The sequence below is a fragment of the Sardina pilchardus genome, chromosome 20 (genome assembly GCF_963854185.1).
Source record: "Sardina pilchardus chromosome 20, fSarPil1.1, whole genome shotgun sequence".
Classification (NCBI taxonomy): domain Eukaryota; kingdom Metazoa; phylum Chordata; class Actinopteri; order Clupeiformes; family Clupeidae; genus Sardina; species Sardina pilchardus.
This window is the reverse complement of record NC_085013.1, coordinates 15,616,368-15,642,473: the sequence shown is the minus strand read 5'-3', so window position 1 is coordinate 15,642,473 and position 26,106 is coordinate 15,616,368. Positions and strand designations below refer to the sequence as shown.

At 48.1% G+C, this 26,106-nt stretch overlaps 1 protein-coding gene across 4 annotated transcripts in view; it reads right to left on the bottom strand.

Moving 5' to 3' along the window:
• Positions 1-26,106, bottom strand: part of LOC134067623 (AT-rich interactive domain-containing protein 1B-like) — a 144,175-nt gene that overhangs the window by 39,247 nt on the left and 78,822 nt on the right. For all 4 annotated transcript variants that reach the window (XM_062522992.1, XM_062522995.1, XM_062522994.1 and 1 more), the window contains one exon: positions 763-1,036. In XM_062522992.1, coding sequence (XP_062378976.1) covers positions 763-1,036 — 274 coding nt within the window. The remainder of the gene's footprint in view (positions 1-762; positions 1,037-26,106) is intronic.

Genomic DNA, 26,106 nt, shown 5'->3' with positions numbered 1-26,106 from the left:
ACACACACACACACACACACACACATACAGTGCACACTCATCTGCATATCATATTTAAGTGTCACTCGCACCTGTCCGAGGCCTGTCGAAAAATTCATTACGCTTTACAATTTATTGACTTGTTCAGTTATTCCACCCGGGCTCAGGGATGCAGACAGCTACCTGATGGAATCTGGTATTGTTCTAAAACGGTTACCAGGGCTGTGTTTTAATATCACACAGCAGGTGGCTTTCACAAGCCGTCGGTGCTGCCGATCCCACCTCTGCATTTCCCAGTAGGATTCCTACAGTAACTCTACAATTAAAGGCCCGCTTCTTTCATTCCAGGCACACCCCTGCCCCATTCAACACCTTCACTGTGGAACAAAACCCTTCTGCTACATCAGTGAGGAAGAAACTACATTCATTTTCTCAGCTTCACAACTCATCCCCTCATCATGCATAATGCTCATCTTATTTTGGCTAACGTTAGAGCTGGAACATTATGACCACCTCTGAATAAAACACCTGCGATGGAGACTGACACAGTATATTATACCAATCAGAGTAGGGTTGGCACCGGAGTGAATGGCTTATAGCAGAGGGAAACATAGTGATGCATATGGTGAAAATCAAACCGTTCAGTGGCATGAAAATGACACAAAAAGAGCTTTCTCCCCGCTTTCCTAACAACAATCTCATCAGAGGCCTTCCTCATCAGAGTGTATTGGTCAGGTCATGATTTGTAAAGCACAGTAGAGAGCAGCATGAGGGGCCACACACCTGGAGCGCTGGCTGGGGAGATGGGCCCAGAGCGGGACTGGCTGGAGCCTGCAGGGGAGCCCACTGGAGAGGGGGAGGGCCCGCTGCGGACCCCCGGGAGACGAGGGGAGGCGTGGGGGGAGAAGGGCGACCGGGCTGGGTTACTCTGCTCCCCCTGGCTGCTGCCGCTTCCACTGCCACTGCCACTGCCTGATCCTCCTGAGGTGGCGCTGACGACTGAGCTGAGACCAGCGTCTGTCCCCGTGGGTAGGTCATCGATGGAGCCAGACAGGTCCTGGAACAGAGGAAACACAGACATGGACATTAAGGGATTGTACTGAATGCCAAGACCTTGGAGGAACAGAAGAATTAGTGGTCTGGATCAACTATTACCCAACATGTGGGAGTCAGCACAAAAGAACAACTATGAGAAAGCAACTGTATTTGTCCAGGTTTTGGTTTCAGAGAAACAGTTTCACATTACTGTTGTGCATTACGGTCTGTGGGTGCAGTGCAGAGGGTTCCTTGGAGAGGCCTTCCTTGAGTTCAAGAGCACCCCACCCCACCCCACCTCCCCCAGCGAGGGAGACCAGGCGTGTCACTGTGTGTGGGAGGGGGATTCTTAGGTTGGGATGGGCGGGTGAGCCCTCAGATCACCACAGGGGCTCCCGTTTCATAGGAGTGACCACCACACAAGCCACTCACGGATCGGAAATAGACACTTTGGGGCAAATGTACTAACATTTGAGCACCTGTTTTGGGTGTAATGTCATCGCAACATGCCCCCAAAAACATGGCATCTTACGTCTGAACAGACCACACACAGCTAAAACTGCATTCTGCCTGATGTAGGAGAATGACAAGTTGTACTTTTCTGACTTTTGTACAGTAGACGCATTCAGGATCGTAGGAAAAGTGGAAGTTTTGGGGCAAAATTATGGGAGGAGAAATGCAGAGTGAGTGATTATGTATTCTGTATGGAAACTATGGAGAACAACTCACATCTACTTTGTGGTGAAAACATCCTGCCTTTCAAAAGCAGGTGTAATCTGATTGATTGTTAAACGTGTGAATAGGAAAAACTTTCAGAAACAATGGAATCAGTATTCTGAGCACCTGTTTTGGTCATTTGTAGCACGTTAACAGCAACCTTTGCTTTGTTTGCCTTTTTGTTATGCATTGCCACTCATTCACTTCATCGTCTTCTCTATGTGTAGATGCCAGCTGACTACTGAATTAGTCTGTTACATCTGCACAAATAGCATGAGTCTTGTGAGTGGTGTAGAATTGCTGCCTTGCATTACCTCTCTGTCTGATGACACCTCTTTAGCATGTACTGTATATTTATCTGCTGCACTCTCTAATGTATGTATATCTTCAAGAACGTGAGGCTGCATAGTCGCATCCCAAAGAAAAAACGGTGCAACGTTCAGATGTTGAACAGTGAATTTAGCATCAATGCTAAAATGCTAACTCTATCCCTTGAAATATAAGCCATCCATGATTGGCACAGAGCTAGTCTTTAAATGCACGATGCATACATTCATGTCATTTGCATTCTCTCTCGGTTGGCATATCTTCCTGCTGGGCCTCGTGGGAGGTAGGGAGGATATGACAGGTGATTTCAGCTGCCTCATATCTCAGCCACAGTCACATTATCACCACTCCCGCTAATGGTGTCAAGGAGATGACGATTTTACAGACTGAGGGAAAAAAGATTGAAGAGAGCTATTCAACATTTTGTTTCAGCGCTGTTAACCACACATTTTAAATTCTTAAAAAATACCTCTAAGCCAATTATAAATAGGGACCATACTTTTCAATAAAATAATCAGCTAATTTGAAAGCAGTCCTTTGAGCCAGAGCCTTTGACTATGGAATATGCATGTGAACTTCACAGAGCCAGCCCTTGACTCAATTCAAGGTTGCATGCTTCAGATCTGAAAAGTATTTAAGTTCATGGTGAGTTCAAACTTGGACTGAAACAAAAACACCTGTGATTGCAATATCACAACCGTTTGCGCTACAGTATGTGCCATTTTTTAGTGAATATGCCAAGAGAACTTGTATCTACTTTCTGCTAGACTTTTGTCTGGGTATTTTTCAGAGATGGAAGGCATGACAAAAGGCTGCCTTTTCAGCCAGAGATGTCTTTGTCACAGCCTGCTAGCCTCCATAGAGGTGTTAGCGAAAGCAAACACGGAAGGCAGTCCAAAAATTCAACGAGTTGGGTCCCTATCCAGAGTGGCCCAAATCCAATTTGTTTGCCTCTCTGCTGCAAATTGCTCTGTGCATTGAGCCTCCAAATAGCTGTCAACTACTCCCAGTTGGCGTTGTGTATCACTTAATTCGCTCCTGAAGCATGTAATTGTCATAATAAGAAAAATATTGAGGTGATAATAGCCACTTATTTTAAAACAGCGCCACCACCCCTCCCCGTTCCCATAATGACTACCTATTTACGCATTTCACACACCGCTGGAGAAGCTGCCACCGGCGACCTCTCACCTCCAGATCAGCCACCGACTCGCTGCTACCTGGTGCCAGGAGAAGCCTGTCACCTGCATGCAGGGTGCACACAGGGATCGGTCCCAGCGGTAGAGCATGCAGCATACTGCTCAGAGCAGGGGATGGAGAGGAATCCACACCATCATTTTCATACTTCACAGCTTTTCTGTGTGTGTGTATGTGTGTGTGTGTGTGTGTGTGTGTGTGTGTGTGTGTGTGTGTGTGTGTGTGTGTGTGTATTGGGAATGGGGAATGGGGAAGGAATGATGAGAGAAGAAGTCTTGTGACACTTAAGCCTCTGGTCTGAGAGAGACAGTAAAGTTAAATAGGGGGGACTTAAAATGGGAGAGGAATAAGATGGAATTGTATTCCACCAAAAACGGTTCCCTAAAAGTCAGACTGAAGACAAAAAAAACTGGACTACTGTATGTACAAAGCTATGTCCGAATTCACATCGATCGGGGAAAAGTACACCATGCGTAGCACACCACGTGCATGACAGATAGAGAGAGAGCGAGATCAAAAGCTACAGAACAGACACTGAAACCTTGAGAAAGTAGGAGAGAAACACGGAGAGGAGCTTTATTCCAACACAGGCGCGTGGCCTGCACTTCATCACAGCACACAGAGAGTGACACATTCATGCCGTCTGAGTGCCGAGTCCCTCTTTCTGCTGTCTCGCCTCGCTCTCCCTTCCCCTCCTTCCTTCCCCCCATCTTCACCCATCCCCCCCCGCCCCCCCCGCCCCGCATGCTGTGTCAGTAGCGGTCAGGCTGCCCGGGGGAATCTCGGTCGGGAGTCAATGCGCTGCCACATCTCAGCGCAGGCGAGGCGAGGCGAGGCGGGCAGGCTGGGGATTTCTCACTGGAGCTGACAAAGGTAGAAGGTCATGAATAAACACGGCAGGCTGGTGCTGTCCACTCTTGTTAGTGGACCCTCGCTCCGCTCCCTCTCTGTGGGAGTAGCACCCCACTCCTTGTGACCAGCCCCCCCCCTCCCCCCCGAGCTGCCATATCCCACTGCGACCACCATCACCAGCCCTGCCACCAGACCGGCCGAGTGGCTGAATCAGCCCATTTGGGACATCAGGGGAGAGGAAGGCACGGATGAGGAAAAAGAGAGGAATCAACTGCTGTGTGTGTTTGTGTGTGTGACAGACACACGTACGGACGGTGTGTGGTGCAGTACAAATATTCCTCTATGAGGTACTGATTGCCACTGGGTCACTGGGCCTGATCTTCCACAGTACAGGCCATCCATACTACATTGCAATTTGTGCTCTATATGCAAATGCTACTGTTTTCCCAAACTCGTAAAGCAACTGATTAATCTGAGAAACAGAGGGAGAGGCAAAAAAAGAATGTGTGAGAAAACACAGACATACTGTATCAGAAAGACAACCACAGAGAGAGATTGTGTGTGTGTGTGTGGACAGAGCATGTGCTGCCCTTGCTGAGGGTGTTCCAAGGCCTCTGGCACGGACAGGCAATGCACGGCAGAGTCCTTGTGAAATGCAATGGCCTAGAATACCAGCGGAGAGAGGCGATCCCTCTGCCAGAGAGGAGCAGAGCGGAGCGTCAGCACAGGGCTCTCAGCCTCCATCTGCCCCACTTACTGCTCCCATCACTCTCCGCGCTGAGACAGCGCGCCAGTCCAGCCAATGGGGCTTCAGCCAGAGCCAAAGGCACAGAGGGCCACATCAGAGCAACTCTTTTAAGACACGCGAGGCTTTTAATGCTGACCAAATGGACTCATGGTATAGAGATGATGCAGGCACATGAGCCACACAGGTAAAATGAGGGCAAATTTAATTACAGCTAGTATATCTGCCATGCATCTAGAGAGAGAGCGAGAGAGAGAGAGAGAGAGAGAGAGAGAGAGAGTGTATATATGTGTGTGTGTGTGTGTGTGTGTGTGTGTGTGTGTGTGTGTGTGTGTGTGTGTGTATACACGTGTATGTAGGATGAAAAGCCTGGGGCCAGTGGGACGACTGGGCTCATTCTCTTTATGAGGTAGTAAAATGAAAATGCTATTACACTTAAGATGCCACCACCACCACCACCACCGCCACCCCCATCGCACCCCCACAGTTAAAACCCCACATTCAAGGCAAATCCAACTCAAATGGCGTGCAAATGCCTCTGAATAGGATCTGACTGAGCAGCGCTGGCTAATGGGATCCCACATGTAGTGCGCTCACCGTGGCACCCTTCAAAAGGCTACAATTAGGCTTTGAGTACACACAATACTCTGAAATATGAGCCTGCCTCATGGCAACGGCTGCACCTGCTGGAGCGGAGCACAAATCTGTGCCGAGCGGACGACAGGGCTGATGTATGGATTAGGTGCAGTCTGTGCGCCTCTGATTTTTATTTCAATAAAAAAAGGGAATGTGGGCCACCAGGGAATTTATGGAGAGCCAAAGAGATCCACAGCATCTAGGAACAATTGACATTCGTTCTAAGAGACTCATCAAGTCATAATGCTTCACAAGTATAAGGTTGATAAGGTCTTATGGTTTAGAGATGATTAAATCGACCTACACACTTCATACAGACAAATAGGTTGGCTGTGCCTGGTTGAGGCTGTAAGTCAGGTGTGAAAAAAGGCTATGCTCATGTCCAGGTTGTAGCAATTGCAACAACATGTTTTGCACAACCTCATAGCAAGACACTTTCCATACATACATAACTATCTCATGTTGCATCCTTTTCTCAAAGCCTTTAAGGCCACTTGAGGCTGCAAGCATTAGGCTCCTATCAGGCTGGCTGTGGATTTCTGATAGTGATTTGTATTGAATTTCTTGTTAACAATTAATTGATGTCCAAATGGTTTGAAAGGATTTCTCAGGGGTTCATCATATGAACAATTCTGTTTTCAGAATGAACTGGTTGATTGACAAATTGGTTAACAGAACCCTCTCTCTCTCTTGAGGTTTCACAGCAGTACTCTGCATGCTGAGTCAGTCAAGAAACTGTTTATTTCAATTCGTAGTGTAGATACTGTGATTTCATTGCTTCAGTCTCTTGTATTTGAGCACATCTAACCTCTTCATCTGTTTCCACTCCTCCGTCTGCTTGTCATTTACTTGCCTAGAGCAAGGTGGACTACTCCATTTAAGATGAAACTCCAAGGGACCTCACAAGTGTAGACCATGTGCTCACCACTCTCCAGGACCCCTCCCTCCCTCTCTCTCTCTCTCTCTCTCTCTCTCTCTCTCTCCCTATGGATGTCTTAGAGAGCTGGAGAGACAGAGCTTCTACATGCACATCATTAAATTCAAAGCATTCCAGGCCCAGAATACACTTTTGCACCTCACTTCTGATCCATATAGAACACATTTTGCACAAAAGCAAAAGCTGAATTCTATGAAAAAACCCATGAATACTATTTATTAGGTCTAGGCACATGACAATGCAAGTCAATGCAATATATACATCAAAAAGTAACAGAGGATGCATAATGCATTAGTTCCTCTCATACATAAAAGAGCACAGAGATGCATGTGTCTTTACATTTACAGAAAAAGAGATGTAAGCATCTCTGATAATATATCCAGTGGATATACAAGTGGCAACTAATATTACACGTAAAGTATAACAAGTGGAGATGTCGATGGCAACATCTTCAAAGATTGGGCTCACCTCATTGAAAAACAGCAACAGGACTCCCTCTGTGTACAAGCATCAAACAATTTTCAAAACAATCTTTGCAAAAATAATCAACTTCATTATTTCAACTGTCCCTCCGAGAAATCATGGGCTTCTGATTAAGCTATAATAACTACCTCAGGAAATAAAAGGTGACCTACAATCTTCTGCACAACACTCCCATTCCATTTAAGCGGCAGTCAATCTCCCTACATAATGCTTCTCTCCAACTGGATCATTTCTGTTGTCAATAGCTGCTGCTGTTGCTGGAATATTGCAGTCTGTATTACTATTCTGCTGTATGCTGTTCCATTTCAAAAGACACGGTAACAGCACACCCAAATCAATTTCCTAACATCCAAAAAAACAATAATTCTGCATTAGTTGTTTGTTGACACTCAAAAACACAAATGTTATGGCAAAGTACATAGTTGCTGTCTGTAGGAGTTCTGCATAGGCATCAATGCAGTATCATACTACAGCACCAACACCACAAGGCCTACTGAATTAGAGGTGATATCGCAAAGTAAATAAAATGACAAACCAAGACCTCCAAATGCTGCTCCAAACACAGAGAAGGCTTTGCCTGTTGCTAATGGTGTAAACAGACGAAACCGAGCTGAATTATCTGCTCATCTCAGGCTGCCTCCAACCACAAATTGCAATCTCATCAGGTCCCATTTAGTGCTCTCCTTTCCCTCGTGGACCCTGTGTCTCATTTGGAAATGCAACATCAGATTCCCGTAATGTATTTTCAAACATGACATATAGCCACCTGGGAGTCAATGTTCTGTCTCTCCAGCTCCCAATTAATAAATGCTGAAAAACTTAGCAACAACTATGTGCTCATGCACTGGTGTTGGTGATTAAGTAGCATTTGTTGGCATTAGCAGAGAACACACAGTCAGACTCATGTGCTAAAACAGTTATAATAGCTTAAGACACCGTACGTATGCAGCCTCTGTAACATATACTGTAATTAGTTGTTCAGGACAGTACGGAGGACAGAGGCATGCTAGTTGGAATGACAGGTTTGGCTCTGCTCCAGCACTGTTAAGTCATTCACTGGAGCCTTTGGTCACTGCTCACTTCTGTCTCAATCATGCTCGGATTAGACCCACTGCATCTGCGCTAACTCAAAATGCTACTTTGTGGTTTTTGTAAAATCTCCCAGACTAACGCAATGGTGAGAATGATATTATTATCTTAGGAACAAGTAAGTACCCCAATTTTATAATTCAGTCTCCGTAGCTTTTGCCCCAATTTGTGGTTAGTATCTTCCAAGTCTTCCAAGTTAAGAATCCTCCAGATGTGCAGCAGAGCCATATGTTTGAAATGAAAGTGAGTTAAAGCACTTTAAGAAAGGCTGGAGTGGCTTCTGCTCTCACATCACCAATACAACAGCAAAGGAAAAAATATTTTCTTCTGTGAATAAGAGGATGTTTGTTTGTTTTTCAAACCTCTTTGCTGTCGTTTGTCACCTGACAAAAGGGAACGTGAAAATGTGGCCGAGCCTTCAAAAGTCCGGGAAGACACAGTGTCAGCCTGTGGTTGTTTTCCTCTCCCTACCTGCCTTTTGGAGCATAGAGCCCATCTCTGGCTAATGCTTTGATGGCGCTTCGCAACAAACAGCACAGCACAGAATGAAATAAACTGTGTTTCAAACACTTTGGGATTCAGACGTTTGGACAAAGACTCTTTTTGGGGAAGATGTTAACCTCACAACTGACGTTTCTAAATCCCATGGGCAAACGCAATGGCATCAATACATGTGGAAGTACCAACAGAGAACAGAGATGGTGAATCCTTTTGTCTGCTACAAGTTGGTAACCAGTGCCCTAGAGATGTAACCTATATCACTTAATGGATAGCAGTAATGAAATAATCTAGAAGATCACCAAACTACTGACTTAACAGAGAGCTATTTTTCAACTCCTGGAACCATTGTGCAAATAACTAACTGCCAGCTACCTCCACTTGGTTGTATTTTGCTGCTATTGGAAGGGAGCAGTACAACGAAGGATGAGGACATGGGTTATTTGTATTCAGCAGAGCAGAAGAGCTTAGATATAGGATTTAAATGACAGAAGCGCACAATTACTTTGTGAGAGAAGGTAGTATTTCCATGACATTCTCGATTTAGACACCACACCACAAACATACACACCACACACACACACACACACACACACACACACACACACACACACACACACACACACACACACACACACACACACACAGTAAGACATTTATTTGGTGCTCATTGCATCTACAAATGTTTTATTTATCCACCAACACCCCCCTTTTTCTCCAAAACCCAAATCACATACACACACCCCCGCCTTCCCCCATCTAAACTAGTCTGGTTCTCAAACTGAGGAGAGAGAGAGAGAGAGAGAGAGAGAGAGAGAGAGAGACAGAGAGCTAGAGAAAGGAAGAGTAGGGGGTGGTTTGAAAACACTACAGAGATAAATAAATAACTGCCAAATTCCTCATTTCTAATTCAGCTGCTCGTTCAGCTTAACCTCTCCTCTCAGCAATTAAAGCACACGCCACATCCTTCATCCAGCACACAGCCAGCTAAATAATGCAGCGTGTCCTGGGTGCATCTTTTTATCATGCCAAATGACAGGCATTAGCATATCTCCCCAGTCAATTAAAGCGCGCCGGAATAATCAGGCCATAATTGGGCGAGAGTGGCGGTAATGGCCGAGCCCTGGCACACAAATGTGGTACTGAGGGGGCTGCCTGGAGTTCAGCGGGGCCATGGCACTGCCCAGCTCAGCATTCGTGACTGGACACGTCTGTGTCCTCAGCCCCCCGCCGTCCTCTGCTGCAACTAATGAAATCTGCCACACTCACTCTTTCCCTCTTGCTCTCGCCCTCTCTCTCTCTCCCACTCGTTTTTCTCTCATCTAACCAATCTATCCTCTTCACGTCTCCTGCGTGCCCTTCTCTCTCTTCCCACAAACCCTCATCCATTCATGGACCTCCCTCGGTACCTCTCTGTCCCTTTTTTCCCTCACTCTCAATCTCCTTCTCTTGCTCTCATTCTCTCTCTCCCTCCCTCCCTCCCTTTCTCTCTCTCTACTGGTATGTCTTGATCTACCTCTCCATCTCTCCGGGCCCCTCGGGCCCTCATCTATTTCTCTTCTTCTCTGCTCTGGCTTCTCATCAAAAACTCTTCCAGTTCCCTCTCTCTCTCTCTCTCTTTCTCTCACCGTGTCTCTCTCTCTCTCTCTCTTCTTCTGGTTCCCTGGTGTCAGCATCCACATCTCATTTCCGACTCTCAGCCCTCGCCTTCTCGCACTCCACTCCCCCTTCTCCTTCCGAGTGCTCTACATTCTCCGCTCCCTTTTCTCCTTGAGATGGAAAGAGCGAGGAAGACAGACAGAAAGAGAGAGAGATGTTCCCTCCCCTTTCCCTTCTCTCCTTTAAACGAAAGCCCTACTTCCCATTCCCTCAACTGTCCCTGTTGGATTTCAGTTTCAGGGGGCTTTATCGCTGAGGCCTTCATCCAGCTCCCTCAGGCTATAAGGAGGTCCCATATCAGTGGTAGATGTTTCTTCTGTGGCCTCCATATTGTTTTACATACATAGGCTTTCCAGGTATGGGTGGGGGCGACTGGAGTGCATTGGCGCCAGTCAGCCAGCTTGCGCACAAAGGTCTTGAATGGAAATAACAGTGTGAATGTCGAGAAAGGTCTCCCGCACCTCCTGTCCTTTCCAACAGAGCTGCCAGATGAGTGGCTGTGGCTCATCTTCTCCGCGCGCTCGCAGGCTGGAGGAGGCGCGGCAGCACGGCAGCGCGGCAGCGCTACGGGCCATCTGCTCTGGGTACCGGAGGGACGAGGGGGCCTCTGTGCCACCACGCCTGATGCTTGTAAACACACACTCCGATGAGCAGCGGATGAGGTTTCAGGTGGCTGTCATCTAAGCCGCTACCTCTGAATCGGAGACGCGGCGGCGGGGGCTGGTGTGTGTATCGGGTGGTGGTGAAAAGGGGTGTGACGAGGACTCCACATGCACGCTCTCATCCTGACTGTGTGTATAGTCGGAGTACATTACATCAAACATGCATCACATAAATCACACGCCCGAAATTCCAGTCACATTTCCAGTTGAGTGCATTTACAAAACAAAACTCCATAAAACATTTTAAAATTCAGTCCAGTGCACTGTCCCAAATCAAAGCGATGAGTTTCTGTGTAGCTACTCTATTTCCCGGCGTCTATGGAGCCGACAACAAAAGCGGGTGTTAAGTCAAAGGACAGCCACCGAGGAGACAATGGCACGGTGTCGGCGCGTCGGTAACACAACGAGCACTAAAAAAGGGAGGCCATTCAGGCCATTCCTTATGCAGGAGGTTCCTCAGAGAGTTTCACAAAGGATTCGGTATCTTTAACCAGGTCTTTCCACTCACATTCACATACTTCACAGTCTCTCCCTCGCTCCGTGTTCAGAGGGAGGGTGAGAGAGGGAGGCCTCATGAAAGAGTGTATGGGGGGGGGGGGGGTGCTGGCAGTAACAGATCAGGCACTCCTACATGCGAGGGAACATCAGAGCTAGGCGAGGTTAGTTCCCCTGTGCTGTAACGTCTTCTCTGTTGTGTTTTATCCATTACAGCTGCTCTCTCTCTCTCTCTCTCTCTCTCTCTCTCTCTCTGTCTCACTTTCTTCTCCCTTTTGTCCTGCCTCTGCTCACTGGGTTCAATACCGCAGAGCGCTACCTCTCTGTTTTTGGGTCCACACATGTCTTTTCCCAGAGATGAAAGAGCCCAACGATGCGTCGTTCTAATCCATCGTGATAGAGGCGAGGTGGGGGAAAAAAATGAAAGAAAAAGGCAACAAATAAAAGGGAAAAGAAAAAGGAGGAACAACAACAACAACAAAAAAGCCCCTCTGCCACATGGCCAAGAGAGTTTTGATTTGTTTTTCGATTTAACCTCCAGAGAAAGGACGCAATCTATTACCGTTTACCACGGCAAAGGCGGAAAGATAAAATAAAGAGAGAGGGAGAGACAGACAGGGCGGTAGGAGAAAAAAAAAAAACCTTAGCACATTTGTAAAATAAAAGAAAGCGAGGGAAGGCCTTTGAAGATAAGACGCTACCCAGATGGAGCCCGGGCGACAGAGGCACTGGTAGCTCAGCAACATCAGCGCAGCAGCGGCTCTGTGCCGCGGCCTGGGAGGAAACCATTGATTTTTGTTGCTGCTCTGTTTTTAAGGGGGGCCCCCTCCTACCCCAACAGCCCGCTCTTCGTCGATGCTCCTCTTTGGGTTCCGCACGTGACTGGCGGCGTGGTGTGGCTCGGCGATGCACCGAGGTATGCATCACTGTCAGAACTGACACTGATAAAAATTAGAGGCTGCCACAGCCGATTGGATTGGCTGCGATGCAAACGCACCCCCTTTACTCCGCCGTGCCCACCACCCCCTCGCCGGCCGCGTCTCATTGGGCATGCCGCGCTGTCGCGGTGCCCCCCGACGCAATCCATCAGCACGAGGCCTCCAGATCGATACTGGATTGGTGAGAGCTATCAAATTCTGACCTGCAGATCATAATAAATACAGTGCTGGCTGAAATCTATATTGCCTCTGTTGTCTCTAGGTCCCTTGTCATCTCAGCTCTGCTCCGAGGCAGCATCTCTCATCCCCCCCCCACCTCTATCTTTCCCCGTCATCCTCGACTCCATCTCCTCCAACTGCATTTTGTGCCTTTAAGAGTTGATACATCGAGCTGGGCTATACTATAGACAGTGTCTAGGCAGTGCATGAAAGGACTGAGCCGCAGAGTAAACAGCAATTTCTCTCTGTGTGCATATAAAATGGGCTTTATTAACATTCACTTATTAAAATGGTTTATCTGATGCGACTGATGTTTTTTCCAAATGCTTAATGGAAAGACGATGTAGGTGGTAAATGGAGGGAGTTTTTTTTTAAGCTTAGAACAGGAGGGGAGGGATAGATATGTGGTGAATAGGAAAAAGGGAGAGAGAGAGAGGAGTGCAACTGTTTGTGAAAAGCAGAACAAAGGCTGCTCTTAATTGGCGATGTTTTGTTTTCATTTCCAGCACGCTCCTCTTTGCCTCTGGCCCCCCCTCCCCAACCCCCCCCTCTCCCCACTTCTACTTAGCAGTCCGAGAGGACGCCCTTGTGCTCTCTCTCTCTACCTGCTCTCTCCCTCGCACTCCCTCTCTCTACCTCCCCTTCCTCTCTGGCTCCTTTTTTTCACAGGCTGTTTTTCTCTATCCTCCACTAACTACTCCTTCACTCCCTCTGTTTCTTCCCTTGTTCAATCTCCTACTCTGTCTTTGCTCTTTCGCTTTCCTCATCTTGCTCTATCTCTCTTTCTCTCTCTCTCACTCATTCTCTACCCCCTCCCGCTTTCTTTCATTAGAACAATTCACCACGGGCTTCGTCAAGCCTATATCTCAAATTGGGATAGAGGGAGCAAAAACAGAGAGAGAGAGAGAGAGAGAGAGAGAGGGAAAAAGAAAGGGAGGGGTGGAGAGGAGGAAAAAAATCCCAGCAAGCCCTTCGTTTGGCGTTTAAAAGACAGCCTTGGTGAAGGCCTCGCTCCACCAGCACTTCCTCTGGAGGAGAGTGAAGGAGGGAGTGGAAAAAAAATCTCATTTATCGGAATTCTGTTAACGTAAGGGGGAAGAGAGAGAGCAAGGAGCGCGCGCGCGCGCGAGAGAGAGAGAGAGCGAGAGGAGCGAGAGAGAGAGAGAGAGAGAGAGAGAGAGAGAGAGAGAGAGCGAGAGGAGCGAGAGAGAGAGACAGAAGCCGAGTGCCGGCGTTGGGCGGCAGTCTCCCGGAGCCTTCATTAGCTATGCACAAGACAAACTGCTGACACAAAGTCACAGCGCTCCTCCCCCTCCGCTCGCTCCATCCCTCCGTCCGTCCGCTCGCTATCGACGTGCGGGAGCGAACCCCCCCCCCCCCACACACACACACACACACCACTCACACACATACACACTCTCTGCCCCCCCATCCCTCTCTTTCCATCTCCCCCCTCTCCCTCCCTCCCTCTCAGCCTGCATGCCCGCTGCACAGGCAATTACAATTAAGCCGCATCCAGCCTCTGCTGCACCTCCGCTCTCAAGAGCAGAGGAGGACCTGAGGACACTGAGGGATTGAGAGACTGTGTGTGTGTGTGTGTGTGTGTGTGTGTGTGTGTGTGTGTGTGTGTGTGTGTGTGTGTGTGTGTGTGTGTGTGTGTGTGTGTGTGTGTGTGTGTGTGTGTGTGTGACTGTGTGTGTGTGTGCCGTATATGTATGTATGACTGTGTGTGTGCACCCAAACACCAGGAACACAAATCACGAACACAATTATACAAAAACAATCAAATTTAACGCAGCCGCATAAGTGACTGCCATGCCTGGGGAGGGCCCTCTCAAAATGTCGTAAAAACACACACTCACACTCACACACACACACACTCATGTCTTCTGATCATCTCTGTGCAGCCCCTTGCTATTGTTCCGCTGATAGACATTACAGCGCATTCATTAAACAGTACCATTAAAGACTGGCGAAGGAGACAGACCATGGCTAAATGGTGCATTTGGTTCCCTTCAGAACTGCCTTCCCTAAGTAATCTCATACAGCTCCTCATAAATATTCACTCTGCTATTCATAATGGATGTAGTGTACATTAAATGTAGCACACGCAGTCAAAGTGCTGCGGCGGATGCGCTTCTGAGATGTCAGGGATGTTATGAGGAGCAACGTGTTGGAATGCTAAGCCTGGAAACAGCTACAGTAATGCATAGATAAAAGTGCACTTTTCTGCAAGCTACGTGGAATTTAAAACAGAAACAGCCTCTGTCCCTTCAGGAAAGGGAAAAACTGAGACACAGGGAGAAAGAGAGAGTAAGATTGTCTGTGTGTGAGTGTGTGTACTGTGTATGTGTGTATCTGTGACTATGTGTGTATGTAAGAGAAAGAGAAAGAGAGAGTGGGTGAGTGTGTGTGTGTGTGTGTGTGTGTGTGTGTAGGGGGGGGAATTGATAAATAGATAACGCATTAGACTTGCATTAGTGCCAAAAACAGTCTGACGAAGCCAGTCCATTCCTCTTCCCCTCGTCACCCACACTGAAAGGAAAGTATGAGTAGTTTATGTTTCATGTGTCTGGTATTTTTAACCATGGGGCCTTTTGTGCGAAGCCTGTCAGCATCCATTGAGAGCAAACAGGAGGTGACAGCCAAGCCTGGAGAGTCCAGACCCACGCAGATCTGCCGAGGAGATTGGCAAGGCACTGTGTGACTCAAATGCCAATGAGTGATTGCAGGCAAATCCACTTCTAAGGACAACCCCCCACAGACACAGATATACTCACAGCGTATACTCACAGTGTGCTGTTTATGAACAGCAATGGAGCCTTTGATGCACATTGCATACAGTATATTATATGCAGACACAAATTTGTAACTGCATTCACAGATTTGTATTTGTATTTTGTATCACACACACACACACACACACACACACACACACACACACAACTGCTGTCTTTCAAACCAGCCATTGCTTTGACAAAATGAGCCCCACGCAGGCTTCCCTGGCGCCCCAAGTAGCGGAGATGACACACCTGAATGGATGATCCAATATCAGAGGAGATAAAACGCCATCAGATGGAGTGATCTGTTCAAACACGAGTGGCATTTGCTGAGGAGGAACACGTGTCTCGCCGCCGCACGCGCACGCACACACACACACACACACACACACACACACACACACACACACACACACACACACAAATGTGTGTTATGGTGCTTTTGCTGCCACAGTTGATGCTGCCATTGCTAAAGGTTCAGTCTATAAAAAGTAAGACTAATAAGATTTCATGGAACTGTGTTATTAGACTGGAGTAGCAGGAACCTGGGCTATTTTGGTTGTGCTTGAGGCTAACTGCTAACACACACAGTCACACAGTCACACAGACACACACACACACACACACACACACAGTCGTGCCTTTTCATGATTAAAAGAATCAAGAGGAACATTTGACAGCGTTTGTCAAATTCCGAACACAACAGTTAGGCAGGCTATATTTCTATTCTACAGTTGCATGTTATTTTTTTTTTTTTTTCTTAAATGGCCAATTTTAGCACGGTACCTGTCACAATCAGCCGACCTAAATTGCGGCTAATTCAAACGAGCATGGCACCTGCCCCGAGACACGCCGCCACCCCGCTCAGGTACGGGCCTGTCTCTTGTTTATGCCTCCCACTTTACCACTGCCATCTTTAATAAGGCCACAGGAATACTGATCACGCCGTGACTGCCTCTCCTTCATTAGGGGGCTAATATGGGAGGCCTCCGTCCTTTTCTTTTTTTCACAGAGAGGACCTGACGACTTGCCCTGAGAGAAAAGAAGGGGGGATTCAATTCTGCACCTCGGCTGCATCAAGTGATGAAAAACCCAGTATGGACTTCCGTGATACCGAAACTAAAGCTACCAATTAACTCTAATCATTTGCACTCCCCAGAGTCATCAAACGCACATGAGAACGTATCTGATTCACTGGGGCCTGTGTGAGATCATTATGAAGCTCGTGACTGGAAGCCCACTGTTTTGTAGCTACTTATGAGATTCTCACAACCACAGGCATAAAGCCCTACTGCTTTTGAACTGCAGTGCCAGGAATGTCCAGGAGATGGCGCACTGTGAGTCGTGAGCTCAGACAGGCCAGGCGGAGGAAGCAGAGTGTACCGAGTCGCTCTCACAGACGGTCAGAGCTGGACAAGCCCCCCCTCCCGCCCCCTTGATTCCACCACGATGGGGAAAATACAGGAAATGTGCTTCTCCTCACAAAAACATTCTCAGTCATTCACCAAATTAACTTAAGAAGCAGCAGACAAAAACATAAAAAAAAAAAAGCACAGAGCTGGTCTGAATGGAATATGCAGAGCCCGGAAACTTCTAGTGGTCTTCTTAGGGATGATGAAGCAGTATGAACTCGCGTGCTCAACCCACACATGGTGACAGCTGTATGTTGTTTAGTGGCGGATTCTGTGCAAATGAACAGCCTGACTAAGCTCCCAAAAGTCACACCGAGGAACACACAGCACCTTCATCTGTCTCTTCTGATGCCACCCTGTCACACATGTGAGACAGCGATGAAAACAAAATAGCATCTCTTTCTCTTTCTCTCTCTCTCTCTCCCTCCCTCTCTCTCTCTGTATCAAATGGGTCCCTATCTGATATTCACGGGGGAATTGTCAAACAGATAGTGCTCTTCAAAAGGGAGCTCTTGCTGTGTTGATTTGCTATGAGCCATGAGAAAGCAGACCGGTGTAAGAGATCGTGTAAAGAGAGGCAAAGGAGAGGAAGCAAAAGGGGAAAAAGGAGGAGAAGAGAGGAGAGGGGTGAGCGAGTAAAAGTTATTAAGTGGATGTGAAATGCTGCGCAGCCAAAAAGGTTAAGCCAGGAAAAGGAAATTAAAACTTGCATCGCTTTTGGCTTTAAATAGATTTCGTTTCATTACGGCCGCCAGGGCCAGTTAGAGTCAAATCCCCCAGCGCTGGAGGGAGAGAGAGAGGAACACCTGCATCTAAATGTGTGTGTGCGTGGTGTGTGTCTGTGTGCATATGTGCATAGTGTGTATATGTGTGTGTATGCAAGATATAAAAAAAATAAATATGTGTAAAAATGAGCATGTTGAGAACATGTGTGTGTGTGTGTGTGTGTGTGTGTGTGTGTGTGTGTGTGTGTGTGTGTGCGCGTGTGTCTATTTGTGTGTGACAAAGGGAGACAGAATGTGATGAGAGAGATTCCTGTGAGTGGCCCCCCATATCCATGGGATATTTGATAATAAAACCATGTAAAGAATTCATCAGCCATACGGCAGGCAGATAATACGAATCCAATAAGTCATAGGCACTGTTATTCACACATAATTTGTTGTTTTAGTTGTGTGGCGATGATAAAGTGCAATATGTGCACGCTGTGGAGACAGGCGGGAGGAGAGGAATCACAAAATCAATAGCGGCCATGATAAGATCCAATCTATAGGAGAGATCTCTCGCAAGCCCCTGAGCTACACACACTCACACACACACAAATATACATACACAAGCATACACACACTTGACCTCAACCAGGCAAATGTGCCACTGTTCTATTGTACGCCATCTACGGGCCATCATTTGTTATGACTTGACATAGGCACAGTTTACTGTTCACTGAAAATAATCATTTTAGCTACCCAGAATAATCATCTCATTAGTGTGCATGTGGTTTTGTTGTTGTTTAAACAAAATACAACTAAGGAAAAATCATTAACAGAAAATGCATTTAGGCTCTAAATGAAACTGGTCTGAGTGGATTTAGCATGGCAAAAAAAATCTACCACAGAAAACCAAAAGAAAACAAGCAGGAAACCAAAGGCAAACCAAAGAGCCAAACAGAGCCGTGTGAGAGCTGAAGAATGCTGCACCCTCTCTGGGCTCCGTCTGCAGCAACTCAACATGCATGGGAACGGGTGGCTGTGAGAGAAGTTTGGTCTCATGAAAGTGTTTGCGGTGTTTGTGTGTGTGTGTGTGTGTGTGTGTGTGTGTGTGTGTGTGTGTGTGTGTGTGTATGGGTGGCTCGCTGGTGGGTATAAAATCACAGCCTCCTGAAAGCGGCGTCTCTTGACAGACGATGGGGAATATGGGACTCAGAAAGCTGACAGGCACGTGGGGGAACGTCTGTGGGAGAGGGAGACGGCGTCTCACGCTGACAGCCGTGGGGACTGCAGACCTGGTGGCCACACAGAGGAATGTCTCGGCGTCTTCCAAGTGAAAATAGCTCTCCCGCTCAGAGAGAGAAAGAGAGAGAGAGAGAGAGAGAAAAAAAAGAGAGAGAGAACATGGCAGCCTGTTTGTTTTCTATGTCTAATGATGAGAATGTCAGTGAAAAGACACACTTTAGGACTCATCTCTGGTCAATGTGGAAAGCCTAAAATATATTTGGGTCTGCTGAAATCAGAGTGTGCACACAGAAATAATACAAGTGGGAATACACACACACACACACACACACACTCACACACACACACACACACACACACTCAAGAACGTCTGTAAAAAAGGGTCACATTCACATTACGCCATGCCTGCGCCACAAAGGCGGGAGGGAATAAGGAAGAAGACAGCGGAGAGAGAGAGAAGAAAAAAAACAAAAGCGTCGGCCTGCCGCATTTGAATGCAAATGCAGGAGCCGTGTTGTCTTTGGGTCTTTTTTATGATTTTTTTTTTTGTTCCCCTTCTTCCCGGGCTGGGCGGGCGGGCGGGCAGGAAGACGAGCAGACAGCGGAGAGAGGGGACATCTCCTCTGAAGCCTCCTCTCTCTCCTCCCCTCCCAGCCTGCCCCTCCCGCTGCCCAATATTCAAGATTATGAAAATGAGCGGGGGCCCACTGACCCCCCAGCTTTCACTGCATATGCAGAGAGAGAGAGAGAGAGAGAGAGAGAGAGAGAGAGAGAGAGAGAGAGAAAGAGAGAGAGAGGGGTAGTGGTGCAGGCGGCCGGGCGAGAGGGTTAGGCACGCACATGGGATGCTAATAAATAAAAGCAGGCAGGAACAATGCAGCCGGGACGTGCTGGAGCCTCAGAGCCTCAGAGCCTCCAGCCTCCCCGGTCCCTCCAACACCCCCTCCCGCACACCACACCACACCACCCCACATCACCCCACCCGGCCATGTTGCTCTGATGCTGTGGGAGAGCTGTGGCAGGGAGAGAGGAGAGGGGGAGGACAGGAAAGGGGATGATGGAAAAGGAAGATTGGAGAGGTTAGAGGAGGAGAGGAGAGGAGAGGAGGGGACGAAAGAGGAGAAGTGGACAGGAGAGGAGAAGATAGAAGAAGACAGCTGATGAGACAGGGGGAGAGAAGACAGGAGGAGGAGAGAAGACAAGACTACAGAGCAAGAGAGAGCAGAAAGCAGCCTAGGTGTTACAGAGAGGAGACATGGAAAACAAAATGGAGAGGAATGCTGCACTGAAGATACATGACATGGAGAAGGCAGGAGAAAGAGAGAGAGAGAGAGAGAAAGAGAGAGACAGAGAGAGAGAGTCCAACAGAGGAAAGAGCTGAAGCAGTGGCCATTCCAGCTCCTTCCTCAAAGGGCAGGGCAATGACAGCCCAGACAGAGCACGCCCTCGGAGCGCCGGACGACATGAAAGAGTAAAGCGACGGAGGGAATAAAACAGAGGGAGCAGGAGGAGGCAGAGCGCCGCTCCTCTGATGTCTTCTGACAGCTGAGCGGGTGTGGGAGAGGGAGAGGGGGAGACAGAGAGAGAGACAAGAAGAAGGAAAGAGAGAGAGAGAGAGAGGGAAAGAAAGAGAGGAAAGGCTCCTTTGAGGAATGGCCAGAACTGGTGGAGGTCTGAGGGGACTGCAGGTGGGTGCATGAGTGGGCGTTTGGAGAGAGCTCAAGGGCAGACGTGTTGGGGAGCTGGGGGGGGGGTGTTGTGGCTGGTGGTGAGACTGGAGTGGGAGGGGGTGGAGAGGGGAGGGGGACAGGGTAGAGCAGTGAGGCCCAGCTGAGTGCATTGGGGCTGGGGGAGGCCTGGCAGAGGAACGCCTGTGGAGGGAGCTGGGGGTCTCTTCATTGGCAAACATGAGCCTTGCAGAAGAGGCCCTAAAACACGAAAAGCTACAGACACACATATAAATACACTCACACACACACACAAAAGCAGTTAGGCTATGAGAGTGAGATGGTCGAGTACCTCCATGTTGCGCAGAGATGAGCTGACAGCGGTGAGAGTTGAGAGATGGTGGGAGAGAGCGAAGGAGGGAGAGAGCGTGAAGAGAGATATAGAGAGAGGGGGAACATAACTGTGCTGTCAGATGGAAAGGGGAACAGGACTCACCTTCAATGACACCCAGCGGTAAGCATAGCGTGGCGTCTGAAGTCTCTCTTAACTCATTGAGATTCAGATGAACTGTTACACACTCTTGCACTCTCAGCCTCCCCCAAACACACACACACACACACACACACACACACACACACACACACACACACACACACACGCTGTGTTGCTTCGGCATCTCTGTATCTCATTTTAGCTTCACACTGAACCGAACTTGGAGCAAAACGTGTCCTCTCTCACACATCCAACCTGCATATAGTCTACCTAAATACAGTTCCCACTGACAAAGAATCACGGTGTAGGACAAAATCTCTACAAAGGAAATTTGGAAATAACAAAACAGTGAAACAATACTTGCAACTCATCCAGAGAAATCAGGCAATAATATGCGGTGGATTTAAAATCTCCCAGCCAGGTCCCTGATTCAACTAAACACATTTGTCATTGTCTCACTGTGGAGGGTGATCCTGTCATAAACAACTGTCTTCCTGCTTGGGAGCAGCGGTGTTTTTCTGTCCCCACAACCATACACCATGATCACCTGCTAGGAACCAGGACAATACCGACTGCGCGAGAAACATGCAATCATGGTCATGCTTGGAAGATCTGCTGGACAGGACATTCAAAACAACAAAAACAAAAACAGAACAATAATCTTGCTCACACTCCCCAGCCCCCCTCACTCCCTCGCCAACACACACACACAAACACACAATACAAGGCATGCTGAGCCTACAATTAAGTCCTGTCTTAGCTGTCTTACATGCAGGAGCATATCACAGCGACAATATGAGCTGGACAGTGCCTGAGGCTGCAGAGACGAGCGGAGAGAAGCAGAGGAGAAATGCAGAACAGAGGGAGAGAGAGAGAGGGAAAGAACGAGTGAGAAAGAAGAAGAGAAAAAAGTGAGGGGGGGCGAGTGCGAAGGGAGGAAAAGAGAATAGGAAGGAAGAAAGAAAGAGAGTGAGAGAGAGAGAGAGAGAGAGAGAGAGAGAGAGAGAGAGAGAGAGAGAGAGAGAGAGAGAGAGAGGCTGGGCCCTGGTGGGAGCACCTCTGCCGTGGCCGGCTGGCTGCTACAGACTGTTGCTGCGGCGGTTGGCTGGCTCGCTTTCAAGGCCGGCGCTCTCAGGTGAGGCCCAGAGCGCCTCGGAAGCGCTCGGCGGCGTGGAGAGGAGCACTTGAGCAATGACACGTGGGTAAACAAAGCAGCCATGCATAAAAGAGCAGCCAGGGGAGAAGGAGCAAAGGAGAACGGGAGGGTGGGGGGTGGGGGGTGGGGGGTGGGGGGGGATGTACTCCAGGCCGAGATGGAAAGAGATGAGGGCAGTGATATTCAGATGCAGATTCACATACTGTAAGTTGTGCCTGAATGTGGCAATGATGTTATTTATAGATTGCAGATAAAATGGAAGTGCATACAATTAGACGGACTATGGTAACCTTAGACATTTAAACATCACTGAAAGAGTTTTTCTAATTCAATAAAATTGTGAAATGACAACCACACAAAATGGTCTGATGATCTAATGGGCTGTAATGAAATGTTCAATTGTATCACGACTGGGCAGCATTGATGTTCACTCAAGGTGAAAAAACTCCCAGCAATCATCATATGGTGCTTACAATAACTGCTTATAGAAGCAGTGACACTCACTGCTCATGCACATTTACAAGTAGGCTGAAGCACCCTTAGCTTCATTCTAGCAAATAAATACATTTATTTATCACATTTAACTAGAATCCAGCGCATTGTGTGTTGAAGGTAAACTGCTTCATTCACCATGAAAAGACAGTGTGATATGTGCTTTCTTCTGTGGCAACCTCACACTTACAAATTCATCAACGCTGTACATGACATTCGAATGTTGAAGCAACATGTGAGCGCATCTCTCTCTCTCTCTCTCTCTCCCTCCCCGCTAGACTTAAGAGCTCATTAAGAGGCTGTGGCTAGTTTCACTCTTGAGCTGGGCTTCCACTGAGGCGCTGTGTGTGTGACCCGCTCCATAACCCCCCCAGTGTACCATGCTGTGGCACTCGATGCTCCGCTCTCCCTCCTCACGGACGCACAGAGCTCTCCCACCCACTCCATCTCTCTCCGTCTCACACCCCAGCACAGCTCAGCCACACCGCACACCAGGGGAGGACGACAGGACGCAGTGGCAGACATAAAAAAAGAGAAAATACATCCACTCACTAACTACAAAGTGCACAATAGTGAATAGCTGTTTACTAGCTAGAAATGTTCACTATAGTGATTAGACATTCCAAATTCAGCCATAGCTGAGTGGCGGTGCTCTGGCCCTCTGTGTCCTTTCACATGACTTCCCCAGCTCTTTTTCTCCCTTCCTCCCACCCACCATCTCAGTCTGGTGCTCGTAGCACTCTCACGGCGCTAACATGATGCTAGCCAGTGTGTCGCCCCCTGCCACAGAGGCGCACGCTGACGCGAACGCTACCGCTAATGCTGTGGCTGGGACAGTGGCACGCTGATGGCTGTCCCCGCGCATCACGCTCCCACTTACGCTCCATTAAAGATTGATTAGTGAGGCCCGGCGCTCGGCGCTCGGCGCTCTGGTCTGGTCGACTCTGGTCCGGCGCATTTGCTCATTCGGCTCTGTCATCTCCAGCCCCCGCAGCGAGAGAACAAAATCCATTGGGGAGACGGGGACATGCATTTGGAATGACCCGGCCCTCACAGATGCACACTGACCTCTTGGTCAACTACAGAGAGAAAAAGCCACGTACGCACACACACAATTCTACATACATATTCACAATGTATAAGTATGCTCTCACTGGTGCACAGGTTACATCCATATTAATACTGTATAAGCACCATTAACAGATCGTATGCATCCATTACATCAGACAGCCTGGTCTGTTTTTAGGTTAATACTATACAATGGGTGCATACCTGCTGCACATTGGACCTGACACATGCTATGACTACACATGTAGGCAATCCTGCCGTACACACATAACACATGGCTCTGTGTTTGTGGGTGCAGCTAAACTTACAGTTGACTGCTATTTAGCAGATGCTTATATCTATAGAATCAAAGCTGGGTTGACAAACAGGGCCGGAAAAAAAAACAAGAGTAGCATAATATTAATTGAGTGCAAGGGCTACTAAAGTACACTAGAATAGAACTACTGTACACAACTACTGCAACTAAATACATAGAACATACTGTATGTAAGTAACAACTTTGTATTATTTGTACATTTTTCTGTGTGTGTGTGTGTGTGTGTGTGTGTGTGTGTGTGTCTATGTTCACATGCTTGTACTGTAGGTGTGAGTGTGGATGCGTTCTTCTGTGTTACTGCTATGTGCAGCAGGAGGAGTTGGGGGGTGTTACTGTGGACTGAAGTGCAAGAGTGGGAGTCTCGCCAGCCCCTCTGTCCACAGCTGGCCAGCTAAGTGCCCCTCACTCCCTCAACCCCTCCACCCCACCCTCCCTCTCTCTCTCCCTCTCTCTCTCTCTGGCCTTTTTACGAGGTGCTGTAAAGCCGAGTGGCGCCCGCGCTTTACTGCAGGGATGCAGCAGCTAAACGACCACTTTACTGAGGAAGGATTACCAGCCTGAACCCATACAGAGACAGAGCGAGTACGAGTTGAGAGGGGGAGAGAGAAGGAGCGCGCACGACTACAACAGACGGGAAGAGAGAGTAAAAAGAGAGGGAGATTATCTAACGGCAGACAATAAAGGAGCGGCAAAAAAAGACTTGGAAACTTAAGTTGAGGTCAGACAGAGAGACTGTGACGCACGCGCGCACAAAGCGAGCGGGAGCAGACGAGATGAAAGTGGCGAGCGCGCCGGCGCTGGGGAGAGAGAGAGAGAGAGAGAGAGAGAGAGACACTCTTCTCCGCTCCGCTCTCTCTCCTTTCATTTTCACCGGCCTGCTGCTGCTGCTGCTGCCGCCGCGCCCGTTTATGAATTCTCCTCGCGAGGCCGGAGGAGAGGCTTTTAATATGCAGGCAGTCCGGAGGAGCTCAAGGACAGGGGCCTGTTAAAAAGCCATTCATCCCGCACTCTCTCCGCTCCTCTCCTCCCGCAACTCCTCTCCTCCCTCCGCCTGCTGCGGCCGCCGACCGTAATGATGTATCAGATTATTACGCCCGCTGACAAGATGGATACGGAGCCCAAGAACCTGTCCCCAGCTTCATTAACCCACACACTCTCTTTCCGCCTCACACACACACACTCACACACACACACACACACACGTATGAGCCCGCTCATACGATTTGTGACACATGCACAGTATTAGAGATACCATTTCAATATGACCTCAGTAACACACATACACATGGCAGAATAAGTGACCTCATATACTGTATGTCTTCACAAATACACTCACTCATATACATACAAACACACACACACACACACACACACACAGTTGTACATCTGGAGCACAGGCCCTTCTTCTCCACACAGTGTGTGCTCCATCATTCACAGATCAGACCGATTGGCCAGATGTACCAGATGCTGTTGTAAACATAAACATATGTGTACACACACTCACACACACACACACATCAACACGCACACACATACGCACACACTGTATGAAGTAAACACAAAGCAGTGATGCTGCATGAGTATAACATTAAACATTAAAACGCCTCTAAACTACACTAGCATGAAACCATAAACTCCCTTCATAACACTTTTCAACCTACAGTAGATGCAGAAATATTTTCAGCACTGTGCAGTGTATCTATCTGTATCAGTATCTGTGCTGAAGAGAATCGGTCTTTTTGTCCTGCCTGTTTGGTCTGGAGCTGAAGGAGAGCCAAGGACATGACTGAAAAGATAAACACCTCCTCTCTCTGAGTAAGAATGGGGAATATTACTGTGTTTGTGCCACATACAAATAATGTATTCTCCTTTCAAACAGGGATGCTGGGACCTGTTTGGGGAATAGACTCAAAGAGAGAGCAAAGACAGAGAGAGAGAGAGAACAGAAAAAAAACAGGAAAAAAGAAAGGACAAGAAAAAGAGGACCGCATCAGAGGACAGACGAGAAGGAGGGGAGAGGAAGTTGGATGAAGGAAGCGTGTGTGTGTGTGTGTGTGTGTGTGTGTGTGTGTGTGTAGCGGTTGGGTAGGGGAGTTTATGGCAAGCGCTGGAGAGTTTTGGGAACTCTCCAAGACTTTCATTATCTTTGATGTAGATTATCAAAAAACATAATTAAGCCCACATGATTATCTCCCCCCCACCCCTCCTCTCCACAACCCCGCACTCCTCTCCTCACTAATCAATGGGCACGCTCGGAGGGTGGAGGGTGATGGTGCTAGTGGTGGGGGGTTGTAATCTCTGA